The following is a 13,887-nucleotide window of genomic DNA, read 5'->3' as shown; positions in this document are numbered from 1 at the left end:
GTCACCCAAAAAGCAAACAGTAGAAGTTAGGAATTAGCCTACTACTAGATTTAATTTAGTTTACGGAGGAAGGTTTAAAAAAAACAAAAAAATCTTCAGGCGTAGGCCTACTACCAACACACTTTACAAACGCACAGCATTGACGCATTATAAGAGTGTGTCAGTCTAGTTTGTCAGTCTTTTCATACAGTATTGTAATTTAACCGTTCACGCCTGTGTTTATCTATGCTGAACTAAATTCTCGCGAGACCTCGAACTGTCAACTGACAATACGCGCATGCGCACATCATGTCACTCACTCCACATCCCCTGCAAAGTGAAGGAATATAGTGGAATGAATTAGATGGGGGTTTGTTCAATTTAAGAAAAAATAACAATCACTTGGTGTGTTCCATTCGTCCCCGGATCTTCTTAACCACGTTTACCGAGACATTATCTGGAATGGAGTTTGGAAAATTGACGTTTTTTGGACGTAAAATAGCAAGCTAACAAGCTAGCTGACGTTAGCTCTGGACTCACATACACACATCAGCATCAGAAGCTGTTTTATGACAACAAATTAAAGGTCTTAAAATCAACAGTACTAGAAGAGAAATGTATTTTCTCTACACTATCATCGCGTCTCTAGTTACTTTTTTCATTCTGAAGTGGTTGAAAAAGAGGAGATATTGCACCGATCTGAAAAGACTCGATGGCAAAACAGTCATTATTACAGGTAAATAATAGTAAAAATGTCTAGTTTATTTCAGCAACAACCCAAGCAAATATTGTTAATGGGATATGATGATTACGGTCTTCTTAATGTTTATGTCTCTGCCATTGTGTTGAATTCACCAGGATATGGAAGTCAATTTCCTACAGTAAAAGAAAAGAAAAAGATTAAAATGTATTCTTGATCATAAAAGTAGGCTATTCCCACGCAAAGTCGAAGGCAAAAAAGTGATGACTTTCTATCTTATATTTATGAAATTTCTATCACATCATCTTGACTTTTTATCTCATTACTTTTTAATGACATCATGACTTTTCTGTTACATAATTAATTTTTTTAATTAAAACATTTGATCTAATTTCTATCTCGTAATTTAATTTTTTTTGTATCTCATCATTTTGACCTGTATCTTGAAGCGTAGAATAAATTCATCACTGACTTGTTCTTTGTATGTCATATGATGCACAGGGCGACATGTTATTTAATCCTCACGGCCGCTGTAGTTTATTTCAAGTTTTATTTTTTTTTGCAGGCGGGAATTCTGGCATTGGCAAGGAGTCGGCCATTGCCTTGGCGATGAGAGGCGCGCGTGTCATCATCGCCTGCAGAGACGTGGACAAGGCAGAGAAGGCCGTGAGGGAGATCAAGTTCAAGGGCCACAGCCTCAATGTGCTTCACATGGAGCTGGACCTGGCCAACCTGCGCTCTGTACGGGACTTCTGTAAGAGCTTCCTCCAGAGGGAGAAGAGGCTGGACATCCTCATCAATAATGCAGGTGGGGGAGGGTGTCATTAATGTTATCAACAAGAGGGAAGGAAGGAGAGGACAAGTGTTAGATAGCGTGTGATAGATAAGCTTAAAATATTGTTTTTCCTTGCCATATGAGGTCAATTCGATTTTGTTTTATATAAATGAAATGGACATAGCTTGAAATGAGACTTTCAGATAGGGTTAAAACATCCTGATTTTGAGATCAATAAGTAAGATTTGTATCATCCTTTAATTCACTTGGAATATATGAATCAAAAATTGACTTGACCTTTGTTTGCTATACTGTTGCACGGGACGACAGCTTTTCTTCAATTCTTTAGCCCTTTTTATTGGACAGTGTACCGATTGAGTGTTTTACTTGATGCATTACCATCTTTTGTCGTCTTTTAATTCATTCTGGGAGCCCACATCATCGTCTTAATTTCAATGTGTGATCCAATGGTGAAAAGCCTCTCTCCTCTACCCTCTTCTCCAGGAATGCCCAGTGTCCTGGACTGGACGGAGGATGGCTTCAGCATGTGTTTTGGGGTCAACCACTTGGGCCACTTCCTCCTGACCAATCTGCTCCTGCCTCGCCTGAGGGAGTGCGCTCCCAGCCGGGTGGTCACTCTCACATGCTCCACCTACAAATACCAGAAACTAGACTTCCAGGACCTCAACTACAACCTGCTGCCCTTCTTCACCCACTGCCGCAGCAAGCTGGCCAACATCTACTTCAGCCATGAACTGGCTCGCATCACCGAGGGGAAAGGGGTGACCACCTACGCTGTGCATCCTGGTAAGAGGTTTAAAAAAATTAAATTAAATTAAATATTAAAAAAGAACCAACTTACATGAAAACATACAAAGAATAACCAGGTGTTTTTCTGTTTTGGGCTGATTTCGTCTTTTTTGGAAATATTTTCTATTATTATCAAGCTTTGGAGTATGTCCATTTTTTCAACAATTAGTCCTGAAGTACAAGTGTTAAAAGCATTTAGAGCATTAGCCGAGTCAGAAGATTTGATTTAAATTGCCCCCCCCCCCCACCCCTAACATGCACAATGTATATTCCTGACATTAGTAATCTATCCTAATATCTCTGCTTTCATATGGTGTATCCAGGTTTTGTCCAGAGTGGTTGGACGTGCCACTACTCCTTCCTGTACCGCATGCTGATGCAGGTGGTCATGTGGATGTTCTATGTGTCGCCTGAGGTTGGCGCTCAGACTGTCGTCTACTGCGCTGTGACGGACGAAGCTGCCAAACACAGCGGGGGTTACTTCGTGGACTGTCGACCTGCTACTCTGCGTCCTTTCGCAAGAGACGCTGGTGTGGCAAAGAAACTGTGGGAGGCCAGTGAGAGGCTGGTGAAAGCGGCTTGATGGTGGAAGTTGAGGAAACTGGTTCTTTGTTCTCATTTTTTGACAAGAGTTACGTTTGGTCATGTATTTATTTTGTATATATTTACATTTTTGTTATGCAAAATTCAGATGCAGGATTATTTTTTTTAAGTGCATGTGTTCTTTTAAAGGAAACGTTTTGTGGATTATAATTTATTTCTATGAACAAGTGTTACACTGTCTTTTGGAGAGCATGTTTTCATTTAATGATTTGAGAAATGTTATGCTTGAACACGTTTGTTGTGGAAAAAGACCATTTTCAATTCAAAATAAACTTTTTTCTTTATCAAGAGTCTTAAGTCACTTCATGTGGAAAGTTAAACCTTTTAATGCATCACATACACTATCTGCTGGTCACTACATTAAATGTCAGCCTGTGATTTACGAAAGGAAGTCAATTGAATCTGATGTCAACCGAGCTCTCAACAAATTACTGAACACCTGGTGAAGCCAGGTTGCATTTTAATATGCCAAGATCTATATTGTGTCTTTGTCTTGCGATAAGAACATGTTAAACAGAGAGATTTAAGTATTTAGGTCAGGGGTGTCAAACTCTGGCCCGCGGGCCAAATCTGGCCCGTTTCAATATTTAATCTGGCCCGCGAACCAATTTGGTAATTCCATTAAATTCGGCCCGCAAAAAAAAAGAAAAAAAAAAAAGATTTTTTTTTTTTTTTTTTTTTTTTTAAGCGGAGCCTCTGCCATATCCGCACGTCGCACACGCTCCCAACCGTTAGGACACTCGCAGCTTACCACTAGGAATGTCTGCTGAAAGTTCCACAGCTCAGGATTTTAAGCCATGAATTGATGAACTTGCATTGAAGAAAAGATGTCAGTTTTCTAATGGCTGTAAATAGGCCAATCTATGTGGCTAAATAGCATGCTAATATGATGATTGATTGTGTCAACTATCTAAGGATGAATGCTAACATTATCTGGTTTCTAACTTTTGCCTCAAGTTACAATATAGCTCACTAGCTAACTTTAGATAGCCGCTGATAGCCCACCCCTTTCATTTCCAATGGTGGCTTTGCATTTCATTACCAATGTAAAGTGTCATAAATAGTTAACACTGGTGCTGGGTCATGATTCCTATAAAAAAATAAAATAAAAAAACGTGATGTGTTTTGAAAGTGCAGAAAGTTTTGAAAAATCCAAGAGAAAACATATTGTGGCTCAATCCAGAATGCCTGAGAGCCTTACTGCATTATAGTCCTTTATAATTGTTTCACCAGGAACCTGAATGTTGTCTTTTCCTTTACAAAAATAAAGACATTTCCACAATAAATTGATGCAGAAAAGGCACAGAAAACAGAAACATCTACCAGAATACAGGAAATTAAGTGTCGCACAAACATTTCTGGGGGAGCACCCCCATACCCCCCACCTATAATTTGTCCCCCAAAATATGTAAACAAAACCTAGCCTATGCCCCGTATGTACGCTGGTTATATACCTAGATATGTTGTTTGAGTTTTGGATTAAAAAGAAGGCAGCGACATGTCTGGCCCTTCGTGTGATTATCATGTCGTAATTCGGCCCTTTGTGAAAATGAGTTTGACACCCCTGATTTAGGTCAACTGGGTAACATAAACAGTAATACCAACTGATGAGCAGAGCATGTTTCCTGTTACAGTGACTCAAAAAATAAAAATGCTGTAAAACTGGTTGTGTGTCACTCCGCCACCACTCCTTGTTGCTGTTATTTTAAGAGACGTTTCCTTCTTTATTTAGTGAAACAAAAGCATGAAACAGATATTTTACTGGTTTCACCATTTGTGTTTGTCTTCCTACATAACCTAATAACTACTAGTAAAGTGTCCCTAAAATAAAAGTGCAATATTTCACTCCGATAGATATCCGGACACCACCAACTGCTTGTGACAACCTGACATAGCAGCATCTCCAGGTGTTCATAATTTACCACGTGACTGAGGTGAATGAGAATGAAAGTAGGTTTTGACATTGTTGATCAGTACGGAGTCGCCATTACAGGGAGTGACATCTCTGCTGGAAAACACTTGGAATATATTGAGTTTAAAAGTGAAGAGACTGTAACTTGGTGAGTCCTGCTACTGTAAGATAAATTCGATATAAAATGGCTGAGAAAGTTGCTCTTAAGGAACGTTTCCTGGACTGCCCCGTGTGTCTAGAGACATTCAGAGATCCTGTGTCTCTAAGCTGCGGCCACAGCTTCTGTTCAAGCTGCCTGCAAGTATTCTGGAAAAAAGCTGAAAACAAAAACTGTCCCATTTGTAGAAGGAAATCCTCAAAGGAGTTTCCATTTGTGAACTTTGCACTAAAGGATCTGGCAGACTCTTTTGCTGGGAAGCTGAACATTGGCTCATCCCAGAGTGAAAAGGGAGAGAAGAATGTGGAGGTGGTGTGTAGCAAACATCAAGAAGAGCCTAAACTGTTCTGTGAGGACGAGCAGAGAGCTGTGTGTCCTGTCTGTGAGTTTTCTCTCCACCAGAGTCACAAGGTGGTTCCTGTAGAACAAGCAGTCAGTGGCCTGAAGGACCAGCTGAAATCTGACTTAAAGTCTCTACGGGACAAGAGGGACAAATACAAACAAGTGAAGAAAACGTACAATGAAGTGGTTCAACTCTCCAAGAAGCAGCTGTTGTCCACAGAGAGGCAGATCAGAGCAGAGTTCAACAAGCTCCAGCAGTTCCTGAAAGAGGAAGAGGAGTCCAGACTGGCAGCTCTGAGGGAGGAAGAGGAGCAGAAGGGGAAGACTCTCGGCAGAGAGATGAAGATGATTGAGGAGCAGATCTCCTCTCTGTCAGACAGTATCTCTGCTGTTGAAGAAGAGCTGCAGAAACACAACGTGCCATTCCTCAGCAGTTATAAAGCCACTCAGACCAGAGCCAGAGTCCAGAGCTCAGTGTCAGATCCACAGCTGGTCTCTGGAGCTCTGATGGATGTGGCCAAACACCTGGGCAACCTGTCCTTCAGGGTCTGGGAGAAGATGAAGGAGAAGGTCCACTTCAGTCCTGTCATTCTGGACCCAAACACTGCACCCTCCTGGCTCTATCTGTCTGATGATCTGACCAGTGTGAGACGTGGAGACACAAAGCAGCAGCTTCCTGACAATCCAGAGAGACACAATAAGTATGCCGCTGTTCTTGGCTCTGAAGGCTTCAGCTCAGGGAAACACAGCTGGGAGGTGGAGGTGGGAGACCATCCTTACTGGCTTGTAGGTTTGGCTAAAGAGTCAGTTGACAGGAGGGGGGAGATATTATCTGCTTCACCAGAAAATGGGATCTGGTGTTTATGGCATAGAGATGGAAGATACCTTAATGGAGCTGGTCAGACCATCACAGTGAAGAGTCTCCAGAGGATCAGAGTCCAGCTGGACTATGACAGGGGGGAGGTGTCCTTCTACCACCCTGAAGACATGACACCCATTTGGACTTACAGAGACACTTTCACTGAGAAACTCTTCCCATATTTCAGTATTGGAGAGGCTGGTGATGCTACAACGACTGATATCTCTGTGATGTTCAGGGAGGGTGGTGAGGTCTGAGAGATGCATGAGGAATGTTATAATGGTGGTGGTTTAATGTCAGTTACAAAGAATTCCAGTTTGTTCTTTAAAAGTGATAATGTTATTGGAAAGTACATTAAGAAAATGTTGAAAAAGTAAGATTTGTTTCTGTTTCAGAAAATGACATGGAATATATTCCTTGATTATTGTTTGATATAATTTTTTTTATTTTTTCATGGACACAATGAAAAAGTAAAGCCTAAATGGAGGCATACTCTGGTGTGAGAAGCATATGTGTCAAAAGGATGATTGTGGCATAATGTGATTATATTTTGATTGAATGTTAAATTTAATTTGAAATGTTTCAAGGATGAGCAACAACCTTAAATTTGCATTATTCTTTATTTTTAAATCATATAACAGAAAAAGCTCATCTTACCTTTTTGAGTCTTGATATTGTAAACTTTTTACTTTCCATCTTATCCAATAATTATAAAAAATAAGTTAAAAAGGAACTTTCTCAAAAGTAATTTAATATGTTCAGATTTTTGAAAGAAAAAGTGAATTTTAATGTCTATTTCATTTGTTATTTGTTTACCATGTGTGTCATGAATGAAAGGCAGATTACTGGTGATTGTTAGATTTTTTCTGTATTTTATTTCAATTTTATTCACATGAACAAACATAATCTTCAAAGTTTTTGCTTATTTTACTGCAGGAAATTCTGCTGAATTTGCTTGATAAAGTTTGTGTTTTTCTTCAGTCATTCAAATATTGACTTTAATTGTGTGGGTGAGGGCTGCAACAAAAACTATATTGTCAATTAATGTGGTTTCTATTTTTTTTTCTATATTTTACTTACTAAAAAATTACACCAAAAAAGCAAAAAGAAAATAGTCTAGATGAAAACAGCGAATTTCTGTTACTGGTGTTTAATAAATGATTTTAACCTTTAATCGTTGTAACTGTGTATATTTAAATATGGATTACATATAGGCTATCTGGCATGTGCAACTTTACCACATATCTTGATCTCTAACATTAATATCTATCTCTTTATGATCACATTGCAGAGATCATTTCGTAACTCTTGGAACATTTATTAAGGTGTAGCTGCTGCTTGATCCTGTGTGTTCATATTAACTGTCCGATGTGAAACAACCAGTCAGCACATGAGTCATAGTTGGATGAACTCCAGCATCTTAATTAGATAACTGTGGATTCACTTTATGTTGGATTCAAATAGTGAAATGATGTCCCGAGTTACTTCTATCAATATAAATCAAAGCTATGCTGCAGTCTTATGTGTTTGCAAACACAGAGAAGAATTCACCTTTCTATTTAAATGATCATTTCATTGATAACACACATGTTCTTAACATGTGTAGAACGTAAGAGAACAGCAATAATCCGAAGAATCAGAAAACAAGATGATTTAATATTATTCTACAGAAGAAACCGAAACTGACCAAGTAAAAAAGGAGACAAAAAGCGAAAGTAGAAAGAGTCAACTGCAGAGAAATGATAGAATAGGCTACGTCTGGAAACAGAGGGTATGGGAGAGAGAGTGAAAGACGGCCTATGGAGAGAAGCAGACTCGGTGTTGTCAGGGCAACTTTTAGTCACTGGCTGGAGACAGAATACGGCAGAGGTTTTCAGAGTGAAGACAGTGCATGCATCAAAATAGAAAAAATAAATATAATTAATATAATTTTCTACAAAAAAATATATATTCGGGGCTAGTTAAATTATACCCGGGGATTTAGCCGCGATTAAAACAAACAGAATATGACGCCACTAGACAAGGGGAGCAGTGGTTGTAGTTTACATGTAGCCTATAGGCCTACAGCGCTGCACAATTAATCATTTTCAATCTTGATTTTAGCTTCGATCGTTCCTACAGAATCATGACACTAAAAAGTCAACTCATTGTGCAGTTGCATTAGAATCATCAAACTGCCGTCCCTCCGTGTGTGTCTGTGCTTTACCTTGTGTGACTGCGCCCCCTGCTGGAGCCCGTTCACTCCTTGAAATGCCTCTAATCTGTCAGCTGCACTGAAAACACAGTCACAGAGAAAAAGCATGCAACTTAATCTTCATCACATTATCATCATCACCCACGTCAACTTCCTCATAGTGCCACAGTCATCCCGATCCTCTTCATTATATCATCTGGAGACAAAAATAGTTATATGCACTTAGAAAACTGAGAGAAAAGATAAAGAAAGGTGGAGTCACCTATAGGCTACCAGCATTCAGGAAATGAGAAACCAAAAAAATAAAAAATTTAAACACCAAAAAACAAGTGTCATGTTGACTGTCATCCAAATGAAATGCCAGCTATGCCTCTAGTGAGTTGTAGTTGTGTAATACTGTATACTCCCTAATTTTTAAAATATGTGAATCTTACTATATTGATTTTTCAATGCTAGTTAACACACTAAAAATAGAAGAACAACACTTTTGCACGGTACATGCTGCTATTTCATTTATTTTTTTGAAGGGGTCGGTGGGTCATGTCAGTGTGTTTAGCACGATCACGTATGAACGCCTTAAGATAACCCTTGACCTTTTAGTGTTAAAACAGGGCCAGCTAGGCATTAACACTGTTACTGGAGGAGACAAGTATAATATACAATGACTCAGGGGTTCACCTTGAAAAAGCCTTCATTCAAAAGAAACTGTTGGAGGGATAGTTCATACAATCCTGTATTAAGTCACTTTGTTAGGGAGGAAGTTAAGTGTCCTGTATTTTATTTAGCTTTATTTTAAAATAGGTAAGGAAGTCTGTTTAAAAAGAGATGTATTGTGTTTTATTTTGGCATTGCTCACCCTGAAGTCAATCAGCTGTGGACTGCAACACCTTGTTGTCACGGTTGATCTGTGGGAGTTGGGAAAAGGTGAGCAAACCTTTATGTTGCCCTCAGGCTCCCCTAGGCTGGGCATTACATTTACTGAAGAGGATATAGTCCTTTATGCCTCGTTTATGCCTTTAGAAAGAAGGAATTTGTCCGTGATTTAAAAGTGCAATATTTCACTTTGAAATATATCCTGACTGACACCACCATCTGCTGGTGACACCATGACATCGCAGCATCTCCAGGTGTTCAAAATTTACCATGTGTCAGAGGTGAAACTGACTGAGGTTGCGTTACGAATCGCATACTCTTTCTTTTTTCTATTCTACATACTACATCCGACGATAAAAAAATAATCTAGTTAGGATGCAGTAGGCATACTATTAGGACATACTTTTCTCTCTTAACATTCCGCCTTGATCTTGCCTCTTGCTTTTATATCCGTCGCATCCCCGTTTGTTTTCATATGGAGGCTTCGTCGATGTTACGTCACTTCACGTGCGCACTGGATTGTGGGTCAGAATCGCCCAAATAGGATGCACTTTTCAACACTAACAATCTTGGTCGCATGAAGTAGGACATCCGGGTACTTCTAACCATCCTAAATCTGGCCACAATAATCGGGACATCCTAAATCTTTTTTCTACATACTATATAGTAGAAAGTATGTGATTCGGAACGCAACCTGAAAGTACATTTTGACATTGTTGTTCGGAGCTGAGTCGCCATTACAGGGAGTGACATCTCTGCTGGAAAACACATTTGGAATATATTGAGTTTAAAAGTGAAGAGACTGTAACTTGGTGAGTCCTGCTACTGAAAGATACATTCAATATCAAATGGCTGAGAAAGCTCTCTTTGAAAGTTTCCTGAACTGCCATGTGTGTTCAGAGACGTTCAGAGATCCTGTGTCTCTGAGCTGCAACCACAGCTTCTGTTCAAGCTGTCTGAAAACATTCTGGGAACAAGCTAAGAACAAAAACTGTCCCATTTGTAAAATAAAATCCACAATAGAAGAACCAAGTGTCAATGTGTCACTGAAGGGACTGGCTGACTCTTTTGCTGGGAGGCTGAATATTGGTTCAACTGAGACTGAACCAGAGAAGCAGAAAGAGGAGGCTGTGTGTGATAAACATCCAGAAGTCCCTTATTGGTTCTGTGAGGACGAGCAGAGAGCTGTGTGTCCTGTCTGTGAGTTTTCTCTCCACCAGAGTCACAAGGTGGTTCCTGTAGAACAAGCAGTCAGTGGCCTGAAGGACCAGCTGAAATCTGACTTACAGTCTCTACAGGACAAGAGGGACAAATACAAACAAGTGAAGGAATCCTATAATGAAGTGGTTGAACTCTCCAAGAAGCAGCTGTTGTCCACAGAGAGGCAGATCAGAGCAGAGTTCAACAAGCTCCAGCAGTTCCTGAAAGAGGAAGAGGAGTCCAGACTGGCAGCTCTGAGGGAGGAAGAGGAGCAGAAGGGGAAGACTCTCGGCAGAGAGATGAAGATGATTGAGGAGCAGATCTCCTCTCTGTCAGACAGTATCTCTGCTGTTGAAGAAGAGCTGCAGAAACACAACGTGCCATTCCTCAGCAGTTATAAAGCCACTCAGACCAGAGCCAGAGTCCAGAGCTCAGTGTCAGATCCACAGCTGGTCTCTGGAGCTCTGATAGATGTGGCCAAACACCTGGGCAACCTGTCCTTCAGGGTCTGGGAGAAGATGAAGGAGAAGGTCCACTTCAGTCCCGTCATTCTGGACCCAAACACTGCACCCTCCTGGCTCTATCTGTCTGATGATCTGACCAGTGTGAGACGTGGAGACACAAAGCAGCAGCTTCCTCGCAATCCAGAGAGAGTCACTAGTGCTGCAGATGTCCTTGGCTCTGAAGGCTTCAGCTCAGGGAAACACAGCTGGGAGGTGGAGGTGGGAGACCATCCTCGCTGGAATATAGGTTTGGCTAAAGAGTCAGTCGACAGGAAGGGGGAGATATATGCTTCACCAAAATATGGGATCTGGTGTTTATCGCATCGCAGTGGAAAATACATTAATGGAGCTGGTCAGACCATCACAGTGAAGAAGAGTCTCCAGAGGATCAGAGTCCAGCTGGACTATGACAGGGGGGAGGTGTCCTTCTACCACCCTGAAGACATGACACCCATTTGGACTTACAGAGACACTTTCACTGAGAAACTCTTCCCATATTTCAGTATTGGAGAGGCTGGTGATGCTACAACGACTGATGTCTCTGTGATGTTCAGGGAGGGTGGTGAGGTCTGAGAGATGCATGAGGAATGTTATAATGGTGGTGGTTTAATGTCAGTTACAAAGAATTCCAGTTTGTTCTTTAAAAGTGATAATGTAATTTGAAAGTACATTAAGAAAATGTTGAAAAAGTAAGATTTGTTTCTGTTTCAGAAAATGACATGGAATATATTCCTTGATTATTGTTTGATATAATTTTTTTTTATTTTTTCATGGACACAATGAAAAAGTAAAGCCTAAGTGGAGGCATAATCAGGTGTGAGAAGCATATGTGTCAAAAGGATGATTGTGGCATAATGTGATTATATTTTGATTGAATGTTAAATTTAATTTGAAATGTTTCAAGGATGAGCAACAACCTTAATTTGCATTATTCTTTATTTTTAAATCATATAACAGAAAAAGCTCATCTTGCCTTTTTGAGTCTTGATATTGTAAACTTTTTACTTTCCATCTTATCCAACAATTATAAAAAATAAATTAAAAAGGAACTTTCTCAAAATTAATTTAATATGTTCAGATTTTTGAAAGAAAAAGTGAATGTTAATGTCTATTTCATTTGTTATTTGTTTACCATGTGTGTCATGAATGAAACACATTACTGGTGGTTGTTAGATTTTTTCTGTATATTATTTCAATTCTATTCACATGAACAAACATAATCTTCAAAGTTTTTGCTTATTTGACTGCAGGAAATTCTGCTGAATTTGCTTGATAAAGTTTGTGTTTTTCTTCAGTCATTCAAATATTGACTTTAATTGTGTGTGTGAGGGCTGCAACAAAAACTATATTGTCAATGAATGTGGTTTCTATTTTTTTTCTTCAATTTTTTACTTAAAAAAATTACACCAATAAAGCAAAAAGAAAATAGTCTAAAAGATGAAAACAGCACATTTTTGTTACTGGTGTTTAATAAATGATTTTAACCTTTAATCGTTGTAATCGTGTATATTTAAATATGGATTAAATATAGGCTATCTGGCATGTGCAACTTTACCACCTAACCTGAATCTCTCACAGTAATATCTATCTCTTTATGATCACATTGCAGAGATCATTTCGTAACTCTTGGAACATTTATTAAGGTGTAGCTGCTGCTTGATCCTGTGTGTTCATGTTAACTGTCCGATGTGAAACAACCAGTCAGCACATGAGTCATAGTTGGATGAACTCCAGCATCTTAATTAGATAACTGTGGATTCACTTTATGTTGGATTCAAATAGTGAAATGATGTCCCGAGTTACTTCTATCAATATAAATCAAAGCTATGCTGCAGTCTTATGTGTTTGTAAACACAGAGAATAATTCACATTTCTATCTAAATAATAATTTCATTGATAACGCACATTTTCTTAACATGTGTAGAACGTAAGAGAACAGCAATAATCCGAAGAATCAGAAAACAAGATGATTTAATATTATTATACAGAAGAAACCGAAACTGACAAAGTAAAAAAGAGACAAAAAGCGAAAGAGCCAACTGCAGAGAAATGATAGAATAGGCTACGTCTGGAAACAGAGGGTATGGGAGAGAGAGAGTGAAAGACGGCCTATGGAGAGAAGCAGACTCGGTGTTGTCAGGGCAACTTTTAGTCACTGGCTGGAGACAGAATACGGCAGAGGTTTTCAGAGTGAAGACAGTGCATGCATCAAAATAGAAAAAATAAATATAATTAATATAATTTTCTACAAAAAAATATATATTCGGGGCTACTTAAATTATACCCGGGGATTTAGCCGCGATTAAAACAAACAGCCTATGACGCCACTAGACAAGGGGAGCAGTGATTGTAGTTTACATGTAGCCTATAGGCCTACAGCGCTGCACAATTAATCATTTTCAATCTTGATTTTAGCTTCGATCGTTCCTACAGAATCATGACACTAAAAAGTCAACTCATTGTGCAGTTGCATTAGAATCATCAAACTGCCGTCCCTCCGTGCGTCTGTGCTTTACCTTGTGTGACTGCGCCCCCTGCTGGAGCCCGTTCACTCCTTGAAATGCCTCTAATCTGTCAGATGCACTGAAAACAGAGAAAAAGCATGCAACATAATCTTCATCACATTATCATCATCATCACCCCCGTCAACTTCCTCATAATGCCACAGTCATTAGATATCACGATACCGATCCTCTTCATTATATCATCTGGAGAAAGGTGGAGTCACATATAGGCTACCAGCATTCAGGAAATGAGAAACCAAATAAAACATTAAAAAACACCAAAAAACAAGTGTCATGTTGACTGTCATCCAAATTAAATGCCAGCTGTGCCTCTGGTGAGTTGTAGTTGTGTAATACTTTATACTCCCTAATTTTTAAAATATGTGAATCTTACTATATTGATTTTTCTAATGCTAGTTAACACACTAAAAATAGAAGAAGAACACTTTTGCACTGTAGCCCACATGCTGCCATTT

At 39.3% G+C, this 13,887-nt stretch overlaps 3 protein-coding genes across 3 annotated transcripts; all 3 read left to right on the top strand.

Annotated features, from left to right (window-relative positions):
* Window positions 1–335: 335 nt before the first annotated feature.
* LOC307263523 (retinol dehydrogenase 14-like) lies at window positions 336–2,901 on the top strand. The gene is made up of 4 exons (XM_080044679.1): window positions 336–715; window positions 1,245–1,487; window positions 1,959–2,261; window positions 2,588–2,901. The coding sequence occupies exons 1-4, from the start codon at window positions 595–597 to the stop codon at window positions 2,845–2,847; spliced, it is 927 nt and encodes a 308-aa protein (XP_079900805.1). The 5' UTR covers window positions 336–594; the 3' UTR covers window positions 2,848–2,901.
* Window positions 2,902–4,861: 1,960 nt separating this feature from the next.
* LOC307265831 (zinc-binding protein A33-like) lies at window positions 4,862–7,263 on the top strand. Its single transcript, XM_080047644.1, has 2 exons — window positions 4,862–6,501; window positions 6,660–7,263. Exon 1 carries the CDS (start codon window positions 4,964–4,966, stop codon window positions 6,392–6,394), a length of 1,431 nt encoding a protein of 476 aa, XP_079903770.1. The 5' UTR covers window positions 4,862–4,963; the 3' UTR covers window positions 6,395–6,501; window positions 6,660–7,263.
* Window positions 7,264–9,995: 2,732 nt separating this feature from the next.
* Window positions 9,996–12,002, top strand: LOC307265866 (zinc-binding protein A33-like). Its single transcript, XM_080047692.1, has one exon. It carries the CDS (start codon window positions 10,053–10,055, stop codon window positions 11,478–11,480), a length of 1,428 nt encoding a protein of 475 aa, XP_079903818.1. The 5' UTR covers window positions 9,996–10,052; the 3' UTR covers window positions 11,481–12,002.
* Window positions 12,003–13,887: the final 1,885 nt, after the last annotated feature.

The sequence above is a fragment of the Ammodytes marinus genome (assembly GCF_949987685.1).
Source record: "Ammodytes marinus genome assembly, chromosome: 2".
In the NCBI taxonomy this organism is placed as follows: domain Eukaryota; kingdom Metazoa; phylum Chordata; class Actinopteri; order Uranoscopiformes; family Ammodytidae; genus Ammodytes; species Ammodytes marinus.
The sequence above is the reverse complement of the archived record's forward strand: the minus strand, read 5'-3'. Positions and strand labels throughout refer to the sequence as shown.